The sequence below is a fragment of the Haliaeetus albicilla genome, chromosome 16, assembly GCF_947461875.1.
Source record: "Haliaeetus albicilla chromosome 16, bHalAlb1.1, whole genome shotgun sequence".
In the NCBI taxonomy this organism is placed as follows: Eukaryota; Metazoa; Chordata; class Aves; order Accipitriformes; family Accipitridae; genus Haliaeetus; species Haliaeetus albicilla.
The window spans coordinates 24,813,993-24,837,932 of NC_091498.1; the positions used below are offsets into that span (position 1 = coordinate 24,813,993).

At 34.5% G+C, this 23,940-nt stretch overlaps 1 protein-coding gene across 1 annotated transcript in view; it reads right to left on the reverse strand.

Moving 5' to 3' along the window:
• ELP4 (elongator acetyltransferase complex subunit 4) overlaps positions 1 to 23,940 on the reverse strand; it is a 154,553-nt gene that overhangs the window by 122,511 nt on the left and 8,102 nt on the right. Inside the window, exons 3-4 of the mRNA XM_069804006.1 lie at positions 14,441 to 14,562; positions 960 to 1,091 (exon numbers count right to left, since the gene is read on the reverse strand). Of these exons, the coding sequence (XP_069660107.1) occupies positions 960 to 1,091; positions 14,441 to 14,562 (254 nt within the window). The remainder of the gene's footprint in view (positions 1 to 959; positions 1,092 to 14,440; positions 14,563 to 23,940) is intronic.

Here is a 23,940-nt window from a genome sequence, read left to right on the forward strand (position 1 = left end):
AGACAAATTATTTTGGGGATGGTTCAGAGTGGCACAGCAAGCTCCACAATAATAAAATTGATGAGATTATATGATTACCCTGGAGGCTGTTTGATTTGGCATGTCACCATATATAAGTCTTTTCTGACACAACTATATAGCCATGTCTGTGCAATTTCACAGAAAACCAGACATGCCAAGCCTTGTAAGATCATTTTGTCACATTCCAATTATGTTTTTTACGAATACGACTGGACTTACTAGGCAGTTACGACTACATCTAAACCAGAATTTATTAATGTAGGCTAAAATGTATAGAGAAAACAAGGTCTTTGTTCTGGATATTCAAAAATGCTGCAATTTTATTAAAGGTTGATTGTGCCACTGGTTTAAATAAGAAAGTCACCAGCCATGGGAGATACATTATTCACAAAACACTAACAACTGTAAACTCTGAAAGACTGACCACTGGGCTTGTTTCTTATATTCTCCCTGCACAGTGATTAGTTTCTAGTGACAGTGAAGCTGATATAATCTCAAGTGCTTACTTTAGTTGTTATGCACATGGATAAGCAGGTCAACAGCTTGCTTCGACACAGTACTTTCACTACAGAGGTCTAGTAAGTACTGTTGATTAAGCCTACTTAAGTAATTTGTAAGTGACCAAATTATTCAAACTTTCATAAAAAGCTGTCTCAATTTAATAATGCTAATTGAAAAATCCCATGGAACTTTAATGTTTTTTACTTTTAAATTGTTATTGTCTGCATTAAATTTTATAGTTTCTGCAAACTCTCAAATTCCCTTTCTCTCTGTATCTTCACTAATAAAAAATGCAGTGCTGTATGATAATTAACCTTCAGGAGGCAATCCTATAACAGTGTCCATTAGCAGTTCTGTTGTCTAGATTCTACTGAAAAGCATTTGCTCTGCAAATTTTTTTCGACTGCAAGAGGAAAAAAGTATGAAATACTGATTACCTCCACTTTTGGTAAATTTTGGTAGCGCCAGGCTATTTTCATAGAATCCTGAAAATCTTCAGACTTAACAGCTGTTGCTTCTTCTCCCCGTTCATTTCTGTAGGTATCATCAAGCAAAGGGGCTGGAAGTTCCTACAGGTGGAGAGCAAAAGAATTTCAGCTATCTACAGTAGAAACAGCAGTTCAGATTTGCATCCTCCCCCCCTGCCCCAAAGTTAGCTAATACAGTTATCTTAATATAATGGGACAGTTGCAAAATCTGCAACAAAACTTGATTAAAATAACTGTTCTGAATGACTGGGTCCTACTAATACTGAGCATGAAAAAACCCATGTAATTATTATGGGAAAAATGAATTATACAAATATAAGAGAATGCAGAATGGAATTATCAAATTGTATGCTCTGCTTTACACAAACAACACATCTTGAGCAGCATCCATATTCCTTTTTTTTTTTTAATCTTTCTTTAAAGGTTGAACTCCTAAACTATTCTATTTCTGAGAATAGATAAGTTCCCTGCATAGTGAATATAAGCCTGTTTTATAATAAGATCACTTTTCTTTGTTATCTTCCATAAATCTTTCAAAAGTATTCAACAGACCACAATAGCCTACAGACACAGGCTGAAAACAACTGTGGCAGGATGGTTTGAATTTTCTCTTCTGCTAACCATTAGGTATGATATCTACTAATGATGGATACCTCATGAACACAAACAAGGAAGTAAAAGGAAGTGGCAAGTATTTTATCCTGGAATTTTTAGAAGTTTCTAATGCAAACATTTCTGGCTTAAAAAAAAAAAAAGCATTGCACACAGGTGGATTTAATTGTTCTACAAAGACAGACCTGGAGCTTTGACTTAGACCTAGATTAGGAACAATGTTTTATTACAAACTTTCTGCTTTCTCTCTTTGTTGCATAGCTGAAAATATAAACAGCACTGGATAGATATCAAGCACAGCATTCAGAATTTATGCATTGGGCTTCTACATCTACTAAAGGAATGAAGTGCAATCAAGTTTTCTGACCCAACTTTATCACCCATCTGTGTAAGCTGGAGGGTACAGGAATTCTTTATCTGCTTAAAATAGATCAAGACTTATTTGAAAACTAACTTTGCATTAAGCAAAGACTCTTGAGAAAGAACTGAGATGTGGTCTCAGGGGTTAAAAATACACAGAGCTAGCCAGTATCTCTGTTACAAGGTATTAGGTGTGAAGACATAAGAAAACCAAATTTGAAAACTTTAGAAGAATCTCGATCTAAGTATGGGATACACATGTAACACTGAACATAGGCAGAACCGATACTGACCATAAACATCTAAATGACATTCACAGATTTATGTAGGCAGACATGATACAAACAGACACACATAGAAAGAAGTCAATGAAAGTTTAAGTGAATCCATTTTGGGTTTAGTATTACGCTAATTCAGTATTAAAGAATCCAGGAGAGAAAACCTGTATACAGTTCAATATGTAATCTTGTGAACAACACGCACTAGTTTCGTTTCTTTAGTGTAAATTAACATAATATCTACAATTATTGACAAAATTGAGAACAAATGTTTCTAATTTCAGGACAGTTGTTTCTGTCTCTCTCTCAGTGGTTGGTCAGTACACCCTCCAAGATAAAAGGTAATGGAAGCTATGAAAACTTTTATGTAGTTACTTCAATAAAGTTGCAGAAATAGAACAATTGTACCTATGTGTTTCAGCAGCTAAGCAGAAGATGCAAGCCACACCTTTGAGCAAATTATTTTATTTACTTTCTTTTTGCAAATGAACTGCAAAAGCCTGGTAAACACTATTCATGAGAATGGTTATGTACAGAGTTAGATTTTCAGATTTCTTACAGCTTGTTTAAAAGATACGCTTGTATACAATAAACTCGTATTACTATGGTTGTAAAAATTAAGCTTTATGGATATGAAAACTACATGAAGATTATAATTTTAAGTTAGTATTTAGTGCTTTCATTAAATTTACAGATTTATAACAGATGTTTCAGTAAAAAAAGAAAATTACTTTTGTCAAAGTTTCCTTACGTCTAACCAGAAAGAAAGCAGGCAAACTTTCAAACCAAAGACAAAGATTTCTGACAGACAGGAGAAAATGAAAACAGAACACTACTGAAAGGTTCTGAGAAAGTATAAATACAAACATGAGCTGACAAGCAAGCCAATGCATTTCACACATATGCAGATACAAATTATTTCCATTTACTTCTAAGAGAATTATATAAAGGATTTTTCTAAAAAAGAAGATGTTATTTTGAATTCTTAATTTTATAACTCAGATATCCACAACAAATAGTTAATTAATCTTATTTTCGAATTAAGGTGCTATTTTGAAAACAAATTACTGAACAGTTAAACTATTACGCCGATTTAATTTCCTAATACAGTTATTCATATGTTTAAGCTGGCTAAGGCAAAAAGGTCTTTCTTTTTTAGTGAAGAGCTGATTATATGTGATCATCTCAAAATATTGCCCAATTATACTAATTAAAAAAATAAATAAAATCAACCTTCATTTAAAAAGTGAGTTCTGTAAATGAATAAATCTGCAGGCCAAAACATTTCCAGGTATCTCTTCCTTTCACTCACCAAGATCAACTGGCTCCCAGGTACTACCTGGAACTTTTTATAGTGGCGCGTAATCTCTGTTGTTCTGAAAACAAGTGCCAGCCACAGTTTGGAAGATATCATGAAATCCTGCCTAAGCATTTCATCAAACTCCCTGAGCTTGCCTGTTTCGCATCCTAACACTGATACATGCTGCTACCTCATCCTGCTGTTGTATCACCAGGCAGCTATCACATCATCCACAAAGCTGAAATCCAGGAAATTGTGTACTTTACCATTCACCTTTACTGTAGGTAAAGAGAAAACCAGCACCAATATTCTTTTAAGCTATTTAATATTTTTCTCCTCTGGAATCACTGCAAATGCCTGTCACTTGCGCTACTGGTTCATGGTTATTATATAATAATTGGCAAAGACAAATTTGAGACAGGGACATTTAGCTATATACATTTGCTTTTATATAATCACACATAATGTATATTTTACACAGAGACTGTATTTTACCCTAAAATAAAACAGAGGTTAAGACAATAAGGGGTGAGAAGTTCTCCAAGTACTACTGATAAAGTACAAGCTACTTCAATACCCTCATGTAACACTGAAAAAAGTTCCTGCCTTGCAGTCAAACACAGAACAAAACCTTCTTACATGGCACTATATGGAAGGGAGACATTACAAATACTAGCTGTTGACACCCAAGAAGCTCAGTCCAAAACAGAGACAGACACACTATCAGTGCAACACAATTAGGCACTGTGGTATGCCTTAACTGTTGCTAAGAATGAAGCAGATTAAGAGATCAAGGAAAAATGGTTTCATCTGAAGCTGATAAAGATTTTGGCTGTCAGAGACGAAAACCTATCTAAGTATCCATCTGAAATAGCCTTTTTTGCCAATATAGTTTATTTTTCTGACATAATAAAGAGATTTTATTCTGACATAATAAAAAACTTCTAACATTATAAACTGATTGTTTAAACATGACTAAATTCATACAAAGCAACACGAGAAAATCCATGACTCAGTACCATGGCAGTTAGCATATGCATCAGCTTAGGTCTGTTTTATGCTGTCTTGTCCCTTGCTGCCCCACAGAAGGAACCAGGAGCACTTGAAAAACTCTCTCATACCAAGAGCAAGTCTTATTTCCTCAGTTGCTTTTCTGAAATACATTTACCTAATAACTACCATGCTTAGCTGAAGAATACATTTCTTAGATGTACCATGTTCTTGTCCCTATGAAGGAAACATGTTCACATGATGCACTGAGACTTAAGACGTTTCTGGGGCTACTAGGTCTCACAGCCATATAATTTTCTACCCCAACAAACACTATGCTCTAAAGCAAACATATCCTGAACCATATTCTTGCATGTGGTGGTTGTGAATTTTACAGCCTCTTAGTAGGCTTCGTACATAATTCAGCTGCAATCTGGAAAAGGTAGTCTGCCTGTGGAGCTGACTGGTATTTTGAAGATCAATTGCTTGAGCTCCACCTGGTATATTAACTTGGTTAAATATATTCTGGGATGTTGCACTTAAGCACAAATAGGAAAAAAAATTCCAATCCTATCCATGATCTGAGTACATCTGTAATTTGAACACATTTTAGATAAAGATTAATTAACAGAACTAATAAATATTGTTTACCTCCAGATCTGCATCCTAACATTATCACTATTGTCCCAGCTCCTCTTTACCCTTGTTTCCCTCCCATTTACACTAAACTGTATGAAAGAGAGGCAGAACGTGCAGTTCCTGTTTGAAGGTATGTCTACATTGACTAGAAGCCAACACACATGCCTTCATTAGCTTGGTAAAAGACTAAACACAATACATAGGTGATCATTAATGTTGTTTTGCCTTGGGATGTACTGATTCATGTATCCCAGTCCATAATTTTCAAAAATCTTTTAACTAGATCTTTGTATAAGCACATTTGGAAATGGAGAGAGCTCAAAATTGGTTAGTAGGCTTGGGACCAGGGAGAATTACAGACACAGAACACAGTTATATAAACCTGCTTTATGGGCAATATTGAAAATACTGAAATTGAAGTGATCCAAACATTTCTTTTTATCTTCATATCCTCTTTTTATCTTCATGATAACTAGAACTGGAATAAAAGGTTTCCTGCTCTTCTGACACTGCAAATCAAATGTTATTCTTTGTTTCAAGGAACTAGCTCCTTCCAAACCTGATCATGCCTTAGTGAGAAAAAGTCTCCAGTTGTCATAATATAGGTATATTCTCAAAGATAAAGGCTGGCTGGTTGGATATATACTTCACAACTCTTCACTGTCATGAAAGGTTTCATTACTGTCCAAGAACTATAAAGCATTCATCAGTTCTCAGATTGTGCTTAAAAATTGAAGGAAAAAGAAAAGCTATGGAAAGGGTGAAGCAGACCAGCAGCCAAACTAGCCACAGAACACAGACGCCTTCTGGCACAGCTATAAAAAAATTGAACTGAAAACTATATAGCAGAACATATACGGAGTGCAGTGGAGGGCATGGTTTCCATGAGTGCCATTTAAAGATGGCTAAGCCTGGGCTTTTCCTCAAAATATCTGCCCATGGGAGATTCAAGAGCAGGGCTTTAGTAAAACTCCCTTTCTCCCAGATTCATTACAAATTGAGAAACAAAGACTCTAGTTTCCAGCCGTCTTATTAAATCATTATTTATGTTTGAGAACTGTACTTCTCTATCATATATAAAAAGCACCTAAAGCTGCTGAAATTATCAGAATTTAAAAAAGGATGTTGGATTATGAGCCTATTTAGGATTAAATAAGTTTATATTCTTAGAATCAAAATCAGATTTTCAGAAGAATACAAGACTCTTAAAATTTTTTAAAGTTACTTCCAAAATTTCATCCTGAATTTGGAAAGAAAAGTGTTATTTAAACAAAAGACTAAGAAAAGGAGAGTTGATTTATCAGCCTGTAATATCTATTTAACCTATTTCTGCTTAAAAATATCTTAGCTCCCACATCATATAGCTTTGAAAAGCTTTGGGACTGAGAATTTTGTGGCATCAGTGTGTCAACTCCTGAGAACTGTTACATTCTCCCAGGCTAAAAAAAGACAAATCTCTCATAAGGTATATAAAAAAAACAAAGCATGTAGCAGTGCATTAGTTAAAATAAAAAAAAAGAAAATGCACAGCACTTCTTGGGGTCAACTAAAATACAAGTCTTTGCTATGCAGCATGAATACACAAAAAAGGCAGACAAGTGCTAAAGTTATTAAGTGTGGTTTGGTTGGGGCATTTGTCTGTGTCTAGACTGAGATGTAGTAGAAAGGAAAAAAAGAGAAAAGGAAGCTTGTTGCTATCTTTTAAAATAAAAAAATTAGTGTGGGGAAAAAATGGTTTTCTAAAGTGCTAACACTAAACAACAATGCAATTAAAATAATTTTGTTTCCTACAAACCAAGCTTATGAAGGTTTTATTGCAAACAGGAAGTAATTTATTTTTTATTAATAAATCTTTTATCTTTGTAAGAAAATGGTGTACAACTCGTATCTGCTGGCAATCCAGGCCTTTCTGTGTTTGCTGCCACATTACTCTGCCTGCCTTGTTTTGGCAGATGCACGAAGCAAAATCAGATTCTAACAGTTTGACCTCTCTCACTTCTTATGTTCTCTAGGGGATAATAAAATCCAAGATACAATCCCACAGCAGTTAATGAAGCTTAACCTCACACCCTCTTAATTACCAATGCATTACACCAACTATAGGCATCATACTCCTCTCTAAGCTATTTTACAATGCTAAAGAAGTACTACTGTGCTATTATTTAGCAACATAATCCAAGCTGTATGTGAAATCCCTCTTATATGAAATCCTTTGATCCTTATGGGTTTCAATAACTGTATAATTAATAGTACTTAAGAATTTAAAACATTATCTATTTATGTATCAATAGATATGTTGTTCACATGGTTTTATGCAACAATTTTGCAATGCAATATCATCACAGGTATGATTAAAGAAACGTGAAATAAAAAAATATTAAAGGGAGTACAATTCACTGTTGATTTCTAACTGCAATGATATTTAGCTAGTTTAAACTCACATGAATTTAAAGCTCTTTTTCATTATGTTAATTTTTAGTATTTAAAGGACACCAGATGGTAAGTCAGGAAGGGTAAATATTTTCTTTTCAATAATGTATTATATAAATGTCATTTTAAAGGGCCCTACTCCCAAAAGGGGGGAGGATTCTATTTTGATTGTAAACATTTGTGAAGACAAGGTCTATTGTCAAAGAACACAAATGACTGGATAGAGAATTTTTCTCCTTTCAGTGGCCCTTGTACAACAATTTATTTCCATCTCCAGGTAAGGATATTCTACAGAAATTTTTCTTTGACATTCAAAAGGACCAAATGGATGTCAACCCAGGATAAACAAGAATTGTGTGAAGAGAAAAGGGAAATAATATTCCTCTGTTTTATGAAATAAAAAAGGTTAATTGAAAGTACTCTAAGGGGTATTTTTTTTTAACCCATAAGAATATATTCTCTACTTCACATACACAGAAGTAAACCCTACAGTCAAGTCACAGAACTCTCTGCTATAACTTCCTCACACTATGGCTCCATTTCACAACATTAAAACCCAGGAATGCATACGAGAAGATCAGATTTTTTTTTTTTTATTTCATCTTTTTTCTGTATCAGTTCATGAATGCTTAATTAAGAAAAATACAACAAAAAAGAGAATGACGTACTAAAAAAAGTAATGTGAAGAAACTAAATAAAATGAGAGTGCCCTTGTCCAAAATTCTGTAAATTCTGCTGCAGTGTATAATGCACTAGCCTAAACAGATTTAATAATAACAGCGTTATTCATGAACACCTTTAGAGATGAGCACTGTAAGCAATAGTCCACTACTTGAGCAAATCAATTCTACAAAGTTACCAACTAGATTTGTAAAATAGTTATTTGTGAACACTGAAGCCTAAACATTTGGGTTTTTTTAAGCTACTGCTTTTATGATACATTTATCAGGCTAAGTAAGATCTGTCTTTAAAAACAAACATAATTTTATAACTAAGATCATGAAAGAAAATATCCTAATAAACAGCAAAGGATTGTTAGATTGAAACCTGAAATTTAAGCCAATCATTTATTTCCACTAGTTCTGGAAAATCTTTTTATTAGATTGGTCTGAACTTTTGACAAAGACCAAGCTTTACACTTTAGAGAGTTCCCAGCGTGGGTACTGCTTAAAAGGATTTCACTCTTTTTAAACAGAAGCGATTATTTTTTTTCCAGCATCCTTTTTCACACCCATACAACTTCTCTTGTCAAGTTTATAACACAGTTTTGTAAAGCAGAAAATTATGTATTACAACATAATTAAATTATCTGCATTTTAATACAGAAAAATGTAAAATAGATATTCCATTTACCCAACATGCAAGCAAGAAAAGTAAGCAGATGAGCAAGAGCTATATGATAAAGAAAATAGATTTTTCAAAGGAACTTTCAAACTCTGAGACAGCTGCCAGGGTTAGCTTCAACCCTAGTCTTTGTGCCACAAGGCTATCTTTACTTCAGAAAGAGAGAGAATAGGTGGTAGGAAAGTTCACTAGTGTTGTAACTGTAATTGGATTTCTGTGTAATAAGTGATAACATTTAACAGCACGCAGCAGCTGAATCACTGTAAGAAGGTCATGTATTTTGAAAATACAATTGGGAAAGAAAGGATAATAGGATTGTAGCCCTTCTTGCATATATATTTTTACCTTTCAAGCTGTTATGCTTTTAGTTTCTTTATGTAGCATGTAAAAATGTCAGACGACAGAAAAAATACCTCTTGCATTCATACACAGCTTCTTTTACAACACTAGACAGTGAAGAGACAGGAAGGAGTTAGAAGAGAGCTCTTTGAAAATGGAAGCTTGGAAAGCCCTTGTCACCAGCCTGATAATTTCTTCTAGGTTTGCACTCTTCCTTTTGACACAACCATGTTTTAGAGTCATATCTGTGAGGGGAAAATGTAAGCATCATGGTTGAATGTACTTTGCTGGAATAAAAAAGTCCATGTAGACAGCTATGCTTTCTTTCAAGAGGTTGTTTGCAAACACAGTAATACAACACTGAAGCTCAATGGGTTGTTTATTGCTGTTGTTTTTTAAATAACCCTTGAAATAACAAAAGTACATTTTGCTGGATTCTTTCTGCATTCATCTTTTCAGTGGGAAAAGAGTTAAGTGTCCACATTCTATTCTTCAGGTTTACTCAGTATAACCAGTTTGCTGGAGGTGGAATTTTTTCAGTCTTTTCCAAATGACATACTTAAGCGAAATGCCATATTTAAAATATACTTTCACTTTTTTTTTTTAGAGATCTTTTGAGCTTGGTAGGAAATTTTAAAAAACTTGTTCCTGGAGGCTTTTTTGATCTTGTCCCTATTGGTTTTTTAATAAACCATTATACTTCTCTACATGCACCTCCCAGCTTCCTCACCAAGCAATGCTGCATTTTTCCCTTTCACTGTGGTACCCTACACTACTACTGTGGTTTCTCCTGACTGACTTGGCTTCAGGATATGTCCAGCAAACACAATGAAGCTGTGTATCTGATACATGGGCACACTAAGGGCTTTATTACTCAAGAGAATCTTCTGCGTAGTTCTCCAGAGAGCAAACTGTTTGCACATTGTTCATTTTCAAACTTGGAAGTACAATGACACCAGATATACAAGGTAAATACTGCTTTGTGCCTTAGTACGGTAAGCCTCGAAGGACTTGACTGGGGGTAGAATTCTGGAGAATGTCTTTCCCTCTAAGAAGGCTATCCTCTATAGCATAGGTAGGAAAAGCACCTTGACCATAAGCAGCAGGCTCAGATTATGTCAAAGTATGGTTTTTTTTCTTTGAAGGATGTGCTCTTTATCCTCTCTTCTTGTAAGAGAACCTCCAAAAGGCAATCTCAACAGAGTCCATAAGTATCTTGTAATAAGATTCCAGCTTGAAAAGAGATTCCATAAAAATGCAGTAATTGCACAAAGCATTCAACTTTTCCACAGGAGATGAACAGATGCAGCTCTAGAAAGCAGTTCTGGACCTTCCACTCTTCCACCTCGGGGTTCCAAGTTCCCAATGGAATGGTCATTGAGGTAACATTGGCCGGGGTCCCACAGGGAAATTGCTGGGCTTCAGGGGATGCTGGTTTCTGTTTCCCAGCACGTATAATGACCAGTGAGTCTTCCTCTTGAGACAAACTTTGCACAGGCTCTACAGTAAAAGCAACTTAACAGAAAGCACTCTTCATTGTCAAGATGAACTTGTAACTTGCAAATATAATCCAATTTTTTCCTCACTAAAAGTTGTGAAAATCAGCTCACCCCCAAGGTCTAGATAAACTAATTAGGAAAAAAAGACAAAGAAACTCTTATATAGGCAGTTTAGGCAGTTCTAGAATTTTAGTGCCAAATTGAAGTAGGAAAAGTGAGAAATATAGAAATGTAGCCACCACAGATACAGATTTTTTTTTTTTGAAAGACTGGAACCATACCTTGGCACTAACAAGGAGAATGGGCATAAACAACTAAGCTGTTATATAGTTACTTATTTTTATGGCTTCGAGAAGTCAGTTTGGTATCCTAACTTGGAATGGATGCAAACCTGTTCTAATTTTGGCTACAGTGATGTTCAAGGAAATATTCAACCCCCTTGCTTGCTGTTTCTTGCAAAAAAGCATAACAGTGTTTAAGTTAAAGATTTCCACTGTAATAAATATAACCATATACTCAAATTTATATGATCCGTTCTCAAACACATACACTATATGCAACTTCAAAACAGCTGGCATTAACTTCAGAGTGAGTGCTGAATTATATAAAAAAATACAGCCACTAAACACAGTGAAGGAAACAGATACAAGAAAAAACCCATCTACTTTATTAGTTTCTCTTTGTTTTTAAGTTTGAGCACATAACTGCCTTTCATAATTTGTAGTCTAAACTTAATAAAGTATCGTACTGAAAATGAAATGTTAAGATATAATGTTTCCTTCAGTCATTTTATTATTGATTTAGTTTTCTATTTGCCAGTGCAGTTTTATTTTATGATCGATCACAAAGTATACCATACTATTTCTTACATTATATACTATTCCCTTCCCAGTATTTATGCCTTTGTAGTAAAAAGTTGCCTTTTGTTGAAGAATATAGATTGAACAGAAATGCTCTTAAATGTTTAAAATACTTTCTAAAAACCAGCATGTATATAGTTCTGTAGGTTTTACCAGAGATGTATAATTTTTCAGCATTATGTCTTAATGCCAATTTCCTGAAGGAGCTTTGACTACAAAAGGCATGAATATGTTTTCAAAGGATGATGGATAAATTGGTGGGTGGTAATATAATATATCTTAGGCAGCTGATCAGGGCTTTTTATCCTCTCCTTGTCTCTTAGCTATACACAATTTCAAGATAATTATGGTCTATAAGAATGTCTTTTCCCCTTCCTACTACCAGCAATATTTGTCTTGGTTATAGGTTCAAAAAACTTCCAATCACATCATAAAATTAGAATAGGGCAATTATGGCATCTCAGCAGAGAACTGAATGTATAAATAGACTGACCACACAATATGGACATAGGGCAGTTAATGAGCTGCCTTTATGTAAAACACGAGTTATTTAGAATACTAGCTATAGAATATATTGAATCTGTACTTGAATTTTATAAAATAAAAACCAAGCATGAAATGTATAATTCAAGTTGATATGTACCATATCTATGTTGCCCTTCCAGTAAAGAATACAGTCCAATCAGATACTGAAAATAAATTAATTACTAATCTCATTAAATAAAAAGCAATGTTATTCAACGGTCAGATATGCTATATTAAAATCTTGACTTGGTGGAGACATCCAAATCCCAAACAGCTCACTTTTATGACAGGAGAGGACTTCTTGAAGCACCTGAAGGTCCTCTCTTTTAGAAGTCAAGTGAGGCAATCGTAGGGAAAACTCCTTTACTTCTGTAATATGGAGACCCAACTGTGGCCAATGCCAGTCTTAGATCGACTTTTTCCAGGTGAGGCAATAATGTTTTTTAGGTAACGCACGCTGGAATTTTAAGAAGTGCCAAAGCTTTCCAAGTGTGAAAGTACATAATTTTCTAGATCGACACCTAGCATATTACAGGGTTACTTCACTGAACCAATTTCAAGACAGCAATACAAATCAGAGAAATCAACTCTACTGTGCCTTGTCTGTTAAGCAAAGGAAGTGTTGAATATTCAAGGTAAGAGTATAAAAGCATAGACAAGAGTACTATTGGATATATAAACACACAAATGGAGGAAGAAAACAAGACAAAATTATGTTTTCCTCAACTTCCCTGTAATAACATTGTCCATCCATTTATAATCTTGTATAGTAACACCACTATGGAGTTACAACAGAGGAATGCAGTATTATTATGTAGTGTTTACCCCTGAAAAGTAAGAAGGAAAACTTACTCCAAATCAGACAACAGAACTCAGTAAGTCACTAACTGACCACAAATTCAAACTGGTACTAGAAGGATAGATGTACATAACGATGTCTGTTGATTAACATGCAAAAGCCTGAAGAACAGGAGCTAGGAAAAATATGACATGCTTTGAACAATAGATTCAAAGGTGAATGAAAGAATAAAATGTATGTTAGCTACTCCATTTTAAGAAATTTTAATGCAATGCAATAAAAATATTCATTTGAATAATGAGAAAAATAACTGCAATGATCATGTATTGTATGGTCAGAGAGTCAATGGCTTGATTATCAGTTATTTAAAACCAAATATTATTAAAAATATAGCAAGTTCTTATGGAATTCATACTTCACAATCAATTTCTAACCTATTTGTTTAGGCTATATGCTAAATCACAAGAACAAATGATAAAAATTTCACCCCTAAATGAACCCTCTTTAAGTTCATTAAAAAATTATCAGATTTAACATAACCACAATCATATCATTTCATTAAGAATATATTTTTCCCTGAATACTGAAGATAATATTGAACAGATAAGGCATAGAATCTACCATCACTAGGTGAGAAAAAAGAAAAGTAATCATTTTGTCCAGAAATAGTCTCTGAAGACTCTTAAGGAAATAGCCAGACTTTACTTGATGCAGAAGTAATCAGTAAATTATATGTTACTTTTGATATTAGAAAAAAGCAGCCTTAGAAAGACATAAAATATTTAATGAAATTTTGTAAGATTATCCTCACACTTCAGCATTTTTTGCAGTGTTGATCAGGCTTTTTCCCTTATATAATTTCCTTATAATGGAAACTATTAGTGTTTGATTAGGAGTTCACTGAAGTCTGAAAGGAACCTTTCTATATGACCTAATCCAAAGCCGACCATGTTTCCTAGCAAAAAAAGACAGTCAGAATGAAACGTACATGTAAAGGAAGTTGTAAAGATGTTAAATGATATTTCTCTTTTCTATAGGAAACTACAATAAGTATCTACACAAATTGTACAGTTTCCACCACAATATATTCAAAGCAGCTTAACTACTCTTCCTGATAGGCAGGTGGAAACTGTAAACAGTTGGGTTTACTCAAACCATTCAACTAAGCCAACTAGTCTGTCTGGTTTTCATCCATAATCAAAATAAAGGATAACCAGACTCCTAGCCTGATTTGGCCTTGGGAGGATCTTACTCCATTGTCCATAGAGGGAGGCTAGTGAACTAAATTTAATTCCCAAACCTGGCCAGTGTAAATACTCCTGCACTTCCCAACACATTCTTAGGAATCACCAAGACTAATTAATTTCTTACTACACAATATATACACTTTAAAATCTATTTAAATTCATCAAGAGATTACAGCTTTACTTGTCAAAAGCTATGAGTCTTCTTTACCTTTAAAATGTTGTCAGGATGCTCTTTAGCAGAAGCAACAAACAAGTCATGTCCACAGACAACTCCCTCTGCGAGAAAATACTTGAACAACAAATTGGAGTAAAGACCGTACTTATCTTCCTCTGTGAAAACAAGAATGGTTGCAATTTTTTCTTTTTTGTTAGATAAATCACCCACCTGTATTTTCACAACTCTATAAAAACTCTCTTTTGGTCTATCTCCTAGAGTATATAATGTACAACATAGATAACAGGTAAAATATGATTCCAAAGCTTTAAAAATAATGCTTGATAATACTGTATTCCTAATTTTTCAAGCCAGGGAAATAGCACTCAATCATGTATTTGATTCTAAGATATGGATGGGATACAGCAATAGTGCTATCTCCCTAACAAGGTTTCCCATAAATATCAACTGATTACCAAAATCATGGTTTAATGCGAAGGGGCTTTGTTCATTTAGGAGAACTGTGTTAATATTTATAGTCTTAATCATTAAAATATTAATCAACTTGCTTAAAGTATCTATTAATTGATGCTTTTCAAATGTAGTCATATTTGGCATGCTTAATATATATATACACAAAGGTATCATTTCTTATAGAGACATTCTTACATCTGCATTTCTTTCCAAACTATATATTGATATACTGAAAAAATAGACAATTTGCAATGCTGTTTTTTAAAGCTAATCAGAGCAAAATCATGAACACATTCAAATGACATATGAATTTATAGTTTAAGAAGTGAGACAATACTTGTTAACAGACATTGTGAATACTAGCCTACCAAAATAAAAATACAAACTCCCACTGACTTTAGAAAGGCTAGTATTTCCTTCAGCTTCTTCACTGCAAGTAAAGTATCAGAAATTACCAGAATTAGAAAGTCTTAATGAGCTTCATACAACTATAACTTATCATAACTCAAAACTATGGTGGAAGTGAATGAGTAAATAACAATTGAAATTTGAACCATCTCTGATTTTCTTTACTTTTAGGAAATATAAACAATAGCAATGTTAACGCTAGCAAAAAAAATTCCTAACAATATAACTACCTGATTAATTGTCCAGTAAAATTTTAGATCATGCTCTTTGGAAGAACATATTTCTGATATTTATTTAGAAAGATATCTGAAATATTTTGTGTGGAAGAAAAGTAAATGCAACACTGTAAGGTTTCACTTTTTCATCTCTTAATCTGGCTGCTGGAAGATAATACACAGGGATGTTGTAGCAGAAAAATAGAGAGATATATTTTCTTTATATAGAACCAACAAGACTCTTAATCCATTCTTTGTGTGACTTGGAAACAATTTCCTCATTATTATAAATCACATATGAAAATACTAAAAGAAAAACCACAAAACCTATAACAAAGGCTGAAAATCAGAAAGTTGTCATTCATATCTAATTTGTAAAAAATACTAAAGAAGGAAAGCAAAAAGACTGTAACTTTGATATGTACCAGAATAGCATGTTTTAGACCTTAAGAGTTAAAAAGAACCAATGAAGCGAAGTAGGAGGAAGGAAAGAAAGAAAGGACATGTATATCCAAAAAGGAGAAAGAATATTAATAGCAATGGGGAAACTTAAGAAACAAATCACAGAAAAATGGTGTTGCACTGCTACACTCCTAATATCATGCACAAGTACTGACACCTTCAGTGGTTAGATTAACAAGAGAAAGAAATTCAAACCACAAGTTTTCAAAGTCACTGGAAAAGGAACAGTTCTCCCAGAGATATCGCCCATCCTCCATGAGATATTGTGCAAAACAGAATTTATTCCCTGCTTTTTCTATTTCTCTTTAATGGGATACTTTTTTTTTTTTTAAGGTAAAAGGTATACACTTAAAATGTGGAAAATTTATTTCTTTTACTTCTTTCTTCTTTCTTCATCAGAATAATCCCTAAAGATATAGTGTCAAGATTACCTACTTTGTTGTTAAGGATACTTCTTTAAAAGTTTCCCTTTCATTAAACCCAAGAAACGAAGTGACTCTAAAGCAACATTTCAAGATAGAGAAAAATGCTTCATAACACCGTTGCTAAGACAGGAAATTACATAAAACTGGACATCCAAATAAGCCAAAGGGAATACAGAAACTACAACACTGTTGCTACTAGTACTAGCCATTGATACATCCAGTTTATTGTAGAGTCTGATGATTTAAGAATTCAGACTGTATTAATATAATTTACCTTTGATACTGCTAACCTGCTTACTAGGCCATATTAGCCTTCTAATGTACTTCTAATAACACATTTATCTTTTTTAAAAATAAGTTTAGTGAAAAATAGGGACAGATCAGTATTGTGAAAAGTACAGTACTGACAAAGGCTTACTGTTGACAGCGCTGGGTTCCTTATTAAAATTTCAGCAGGACTGATTTCCAAAAGCATTACAGAATTACAAACTGCAACTTCCTTGAAAGTTTGGAGCTCTTAATTAAATATTTTATGTTTACTCTCGCATCCTTAAAAAGCCATTAATAGTGTTACTGAAGAACTGTTTTCCGAGTAACTCAGCTCCATACATTATGCTGTGACTAAGGATGTAGATCCATGTATAAGACTTGGGTGGAGACAAGGCTCAATTCAGGTAAAACTGAAGCACTACAGGTGCGGAAGCAAAAAGTACAACTGACACTATCTAAAGTTTTGAAGAAGTATTACAGTCTTATTTTGTAAATATAGTCTTTGGAGCCTGCTTAGATCTTAAACTGCTTCAACAAGATATAAATAAAACCCATATGCAGAGTAATTCTCCCTTATAACTGAAGTCTAGGAACACATACAGCTCCTGTCCCCTACATGTTGGCTCTCTCTAGTTATTTATTCTTTGGTTGCTTACTGCAATAACTGGTAATGTATTATTAACAGTATATTGATTTCCATGTGGTAATCTCCATCTATGAAGCTCTCAATTTAAGAACCAAAGCCCTCTAGAAGTCAAAGTGACAGCATGATATCTACTTTTTTTTTTTTCTTAAATTGTCTGAACTACCTGAAAGAAGCCACCAAGCCTCTCATATAATCACATCACTGCAGCAGATGTCAGTGGAGGTAGCCAATTTTGTTAGACCTCCCTCCCTTTGAACAAAAGAGAAAAAGGAACTCTAGTAGGGTGCTCTGGAAGGATCCTCAGCTGTAACATTTAAGTTATCCTTGGTGAATCCAAAATCTTGATTTCTTAATTTTTATCTACAGGTTGAAGTACACCTTCTTCACCATTTGAGGCACAGAAACACTGAGTTGTATTGCATATGCACAGGACTTAACTGACATTTAATGAAGTATAAGCCAATATTTCATTTAGTCCAAGTATTTTATGGCTTGTGTATGTGCATGCAACTATACAGAGAGTCTTTCTGGATCATCATTTCTGATATTAATTATTCCTTAGAAAGTAAACAACATGCTCAATTTTGTGCCAAACATAACACGGAAACTCCATAAACCCTGAATAAATATAAGAAATCATACTGTGTGTTGATGATTATTTAACTAAATTAAGAGGAAACAAGGCTGTAGTGGTTAAGAAGAATTTTTACTCAAATTTTATTTGAAATGCCGAAATGTTAAAACTATAGAAGTGAAGCAATGGGGAACAGGGATATAAACCTTTTTTCTGACCTATCCAAGATTATAATTCACTTTGTTGAGTGATAGACTTATTTGTAATATAACAGGACTAGAGAGGTTCTTACACTGCCATACCCTTCCAAACCATATTTTGCAGAACAATAAGGAATTTTCAATTTAGCAAATTAAAAACATTTACGTTCAGTGTAAGGACACATCATTTTAGCATTAGCCTTTCCTTTAGTCTTCTTACATTGATTTTCATAACAGTGAACTTACAGTAAAAATAGGAAATTAACTATGGAGAGTGATCTAAATATAAAACACCTCATAGTCTGCTACAGTACTCTAAGGATTAAATGTCTCTCAGAAAGCCTTTACAAACAGTGTATCTTGAATTGTTAAAGTCAATGCATCTGTAAGAATCCCTCAGTTCTTCAATTTGTCAGATAGAGGATGGCTTTTTATTGATTCATTTCTAGGTCACTAAACTTTTGTGGTATTCAAAAGATCTAAAGTGCACCCATATGGGGCTTTTCTGATAGCATCCATTGTACCCTGGCTTCAATAGTTACGTTGCTATTCAAAACCATAGGAGTACAGCTTTTCTCTTGTAAATAAACAAACAAATCATTTAGCACAGGTACTTCAGTAGCTCACTGATTACTTTCATAGATAAATTGAATGAAATACTTTGAAGTATATTTGATAACGCTTGGACTTGCTATTTTGATGGCTAGGAGAAATTCTCAACTGTTATCTTTATTTTTCCAAATTACACTCACATCCAAAAGAACTACCTCCATTCTGTATGTGTAGGAACTAACACTTAAATGCATCTTAGTCAGCCAAATATGTAAGACAAGCCTGGTCCAAATCTTTATTCTTAGCCTCCATACTAAAGAACTGTCCCATCAGCAGCCTTCATTGTGAACTTTACTTCTAGCTAATAAGGCACATAAACAAATAAGACTCTTGCAGCTGCAGACTCTTTTCTGTGTCCAGTCACTGCAATTCACACAACAGTCCACAGCTTTCTCTGATTCTTTTCGAACAAAGAGTGTTCTACAGCTAAGTAGCAGGTGAGTAACTAGTGAAGCGTAAAACTATACAAGGAAAAGATATTATTTACCTAGAAGTTATGCATATTGTCTCCAGGACAAAACCTCTTCTGATCCTACAAATAGGGACATAAATAAAATAGTTTATTGTGATCTTTATCCATTGGTCTCCTTCCACAACAGCATGCTTTCATGGCTAAAATAGTCATGAAGAAAAAGCAGAATTGTCAGTATCAGTGCAATGAATTCCAACATATAACCATGTTGAAAACTAAGGATAAAGACCAATTCTTATTTATGGCTCTTTTCACCCCTACACTGTATAGGCTACTGAACACATAAGAGACATTCTCTACACCTTTGTGCACGGACTTTCTGTAGCTACTACTCAGAAGTCAGTGGGTCATGAATTAGATACAAAATTTTAAGGCACTGGAGTTTAGCTAGGGCACAGAAAACAAAGAGAGCAGATAGGAGTGAGCCACTGTAAATACATAATTTATATAAAAATTAAGGGCAAAAATCTCATCTAATTATAGAAATTGATATGTAAACGTGGCCTTAAGAAACAATCTCTAGCCGTAACTGCTCCCGCTGCACAGAGGTGTTCATGTTCCAAGAGAGGGATGGAGAATAAGCACTATAACTTGAAGAGGAACAAAAAGTCAGGAACAAAATCCACCATAAGGTAACAAATATGTATAGATCGTGTTTACAACAGCTGACTTTTAAACATCAATATATCAAACACCATGAAGGTCTTTGAAAAACTCCAGAGATAATTTGTAGTATAATCGCTTAAAATGATGAGAGCTAGAAGAGGAAAAAATAAGACTGAAAAAATGTAATGTACAGATAGCTTATTTTTCTTCTTGTACAAAGCCTAGACAGGTTGCCCTAAAGCTGCCAAAAGCCTGTCATAGCCTATCAGTATTGATCATTTTTTCACCAGATAGTTCTACAGTACAGTACTGTGACCTAAGGTGTGTCTTTCTGTAGCTATGAAACATCTCTCTGAATTGCTGCAGGTTATAAGATGCGATTATTTTAATAATCTGAAATTCCATTTAAAAGATACTTTACTAATGTCCACATTTACTAAGCTTGAGGGGATATACTTTGTGTCACTTGCATTTAATTAGCACATGCCAAAACCGCGTTGTCAAACATGTAAGTTACAATATTTGGCATTTGGCCATGCTTCAGGAAGGTGAATTCTGGTAACTTGTATTTTGTAGAATTATATCTAGCAAATCACTGTTTTGTACCTCTCTGGAGATTATCTTTTTCAACTTTAAAAAGATGATAAATTCAATTATATGGACAAGTGAAGAGAGCTCTTACCAGTCAGGTTAAATTGCATGTCTAACAAAAATAATAGTAGCTAATTAAAGTAGCTGAAACTGCTTCAAGGCTTAGAATGTACAAGTATAGACCTGCTTTTAACCAGACAACTTTAACTTTTAATAATTGACCTCAGCTACCAACAAAAACCTTCCTACTAATAATCTTTAAAACATTTAGCTGTCAATGACCTTGTCAAAACTAGAGCATCTTAAAGGTATGTAAGAATGGGTCCTTATAGGGTACCCAGGAGAGACCTATTTGAGTATGCTGTAACTTACTATGCAGGATGTGTTATATTTTTATATAAAGGCTTATTTAAAAACCAAAATAATATCCTCCTGGAAACTCTTCCTGAGGCTAGGAAAACAGACATCCAACAGGTTGAAGTACATTGGAGAGAGGAGGGGGGAGAGCAGTGTGCTTAATCAACAGCTATACTATTTGTTTGTTTTAAAAGGGGAGATTCTTCTAGAAAGCTAATCTTCTGGAGCAGTTTAAGATGAAACAACAAACAAGTGGTCTCACATTCATATTGAACAAACTGTTTTGGTAGTGTTCAAATTTTATTTCACGCAGTCAGAATGCTTGTTTTACCACTTCTTATAAACCCAGTGTAGTAAGATCTTTTGAAATTAAAGTATTAATTAAAATCCAAAACATTCTTACTATATGAACAAAACCCAGCAAGTTTCAGGTTCCTCTAGTAGCTAGGATCTTGCATGAGACTACCATGTGCCTCAACTCTCTAATTCTCATACAAATAAAACACCGGCAAAAGAATATATTATAGAGTTAAGTTCAACTGAAAATCATGATGCTCTATTATGAATTAAGTTTAAAAAAATTATGCACTTATATTTCAAACAGTATTTTACCGTCTTCTCAAGTAACCTGTGCCATTACTACATCTTCAGAACACAACAGTTAAAATAAATATTTTAATACCCTGAATCTACTATTATTTGGTTAAATTAACCAAGATAATGTGTCAAATAATGAAGATGAGCATTTAATTTGCAAAGGGAGCTAAGCTAAAAGTAATGCAATTTATTCTTGCCTTAGAGAATGTTGAAGGAAGGGGGAAGAATTTAACCTTTTTATAACACTTGGAGTACAACGCAAAAAGATCTTCCTAGGAGGTTTATCACTGACAGCTTCAATCCTGTATAATATCAAGCTTGCCTAGACTAATCTCATGACAGAATTTTTTGTATACTGACAAGATATTCTAACAATGCAGTTACAATTCTATGTGCACCAATTTTAAAAATTAGTCTAAAAATTTTTAGACTAATGAGTCACGAATAAATATAGTTCTTACTTTAAGACTTTTTGTATATAATTATATGTTTCAAAATAATACATGGTAAGTCTTATTTGGGAAAAAAAGTTAGCTTTCAAATCTAAAAGAGATTCTCCTTTGTGTTTCTGTGAAGCTAAGTTTAATATCAGATCACAAATAAACAACCAACACAGGGGATAAGTAAAACCCACCACTGAGCATTGCCAGCTATGCACTCATAGAAAGGGAGAAAAAAATTCAGGTAAAAATCCTACCATTTTCAAATCATTGAGTCTTGTCATCTCTTTCATTAGAACACAAAGCTCACTGCCTTTGTACTCACATCATCTGGTGCCATTAAGGTCAGGTCAAATGGATAGCTAACCCTATGCTCAACAGTAGCCAAAAGCAGATACTTAGGAAGAGGTAATAAGAACTGAACAAGCAAATGTGATGCTTCATCCAAGCACTTGCTCAGCCTTCCACCATTTGTAGCTCAAGGCTGAACTTAGCTGAACTTAGTAACCACTAACCTAGTAATGCAAATGGTTTTCTCTTCCATTAAGCTGCCCAGTTTCCCACTGAGACTGTGATTTTTTTTTTACATCCACAACACCCCATGGTGAAGTATTCCACCACTTAATTGCATACCACCCGAGGAACAACCTTCTTTTGTTTAATGACAATTTTCCAGCTAGTAGGTTCATTTGATGCCACCCAGTTCATCTACTGGAAGGGGCAGTGAATGTTGTAATGGGAAGACGAACCAAAACTCATCTACTTTCATAATCTCTGACCTGTGTAAAATATGACAGGTTCTAACATTTTTTTTCTTCTTCCTTTGTCCATAGCAAGATTGCAGCTCTTCTCAAACTGAGTGAGAAAAGTAAGATCTTCACTGAATGCAGTAAGAGATAAAACTTCTATCATTCTTCCCGAATTCACAAAAATTTGGGTGAAATTTCATGAGAAAATTAAGCTTAATTGGCACTTCCTGCCTTGAAAAAGGCCATCTACTTTCTCTCCTAGTCCTCACTGTGCAGTCCTTCTCTCCCTTGTGCGGGCTCTGGTACTCCTCTCACGTTAGTGAGCTGATTCAGGTCACTAAACAGACAGAAAAGTCCCCACTCTTTAACTGAGTGAGTTTTCTGTCAACTTGGGAGAGCTGAGAGTTGAAAAGCACTAGCGCCAGCTCAAGGAACAACAAGATTGTGCAGCCAAAAAAGGGGAGAAGGATTTGGAGAACTTCTTTCAGCAATAGTGAACTGCTGTATCAATTCAGTTTTCTCAAAAAATCTGAACTTAAATGGTAGCCATTAGACAAATGGTGGCCTATATGGAATTAGGTAAATTCTGGCAGGCAACTATTCAAATTACTTAATCTGCACCACAACATATGCTAATTTATACACTTCATGTAAAAATCAAGATTTTCTAAGATTCAGTGAGGCAACAAGACCTGTCTCTAATAATGGATAAAATGGAGAAATAAAAAAATAGCCTTAAAGTAACAAAAAGCCATAATATGAGCAATTACCTTGCTTTCTGGCAAACACAAAATACTGTTCAGCCTTTAGTGCAGGTTCACATGAGCCCTAAACCAACAAAAGATAACATGATGTGATCCCAATAGTGGCTAAACCAGATTTCAAATAAGCTCTCCCCAGATCTTACTGTTAGGTTCTTTAGTGTTAAGACTAATTCAAAATATTACAACAATTCAAAATATTAAACCAAAATTCTAGATACCAATGCAGTCTCCCAAGTGACAGCTGTCATTCCACAGAGAAAGTAAACAGAGATAAAATGTTGGGACAACACTGTGTGGCCAGCAGGAGCAGAGAACTGATTATTCCCCCGGACTCGGCACTGGTGAGGATGCACCTTGAGTCCTGTGTTCAGTTTTGGGCCCCTCACTACAGGAAAGACTTTGAGGTGCTGAAGCATGTCCAGAGAAGGGCAACCAAGTTGTTGAGGGGCCTGGAGCACAAGTCTTATGAGGAGCGGCTGAGGGAGCTGGGGCTGTTTAGTCTGGAGAAGAGGAGGCTGAGGGGAGACCTTATCGCTCTCTACAACTACCTGAAAGGAGGTTGTAGTGAGGTGGGTACTGGTCTCTTCTATCCAGTAACTAGTGATAGGATGAGAGGAAATGGCCTCAAGTTGCGCCGGGGGAGGTTTAGATTGGATATATGAAAAAATTTCTTTACTGAAAGGGTTGTCAGG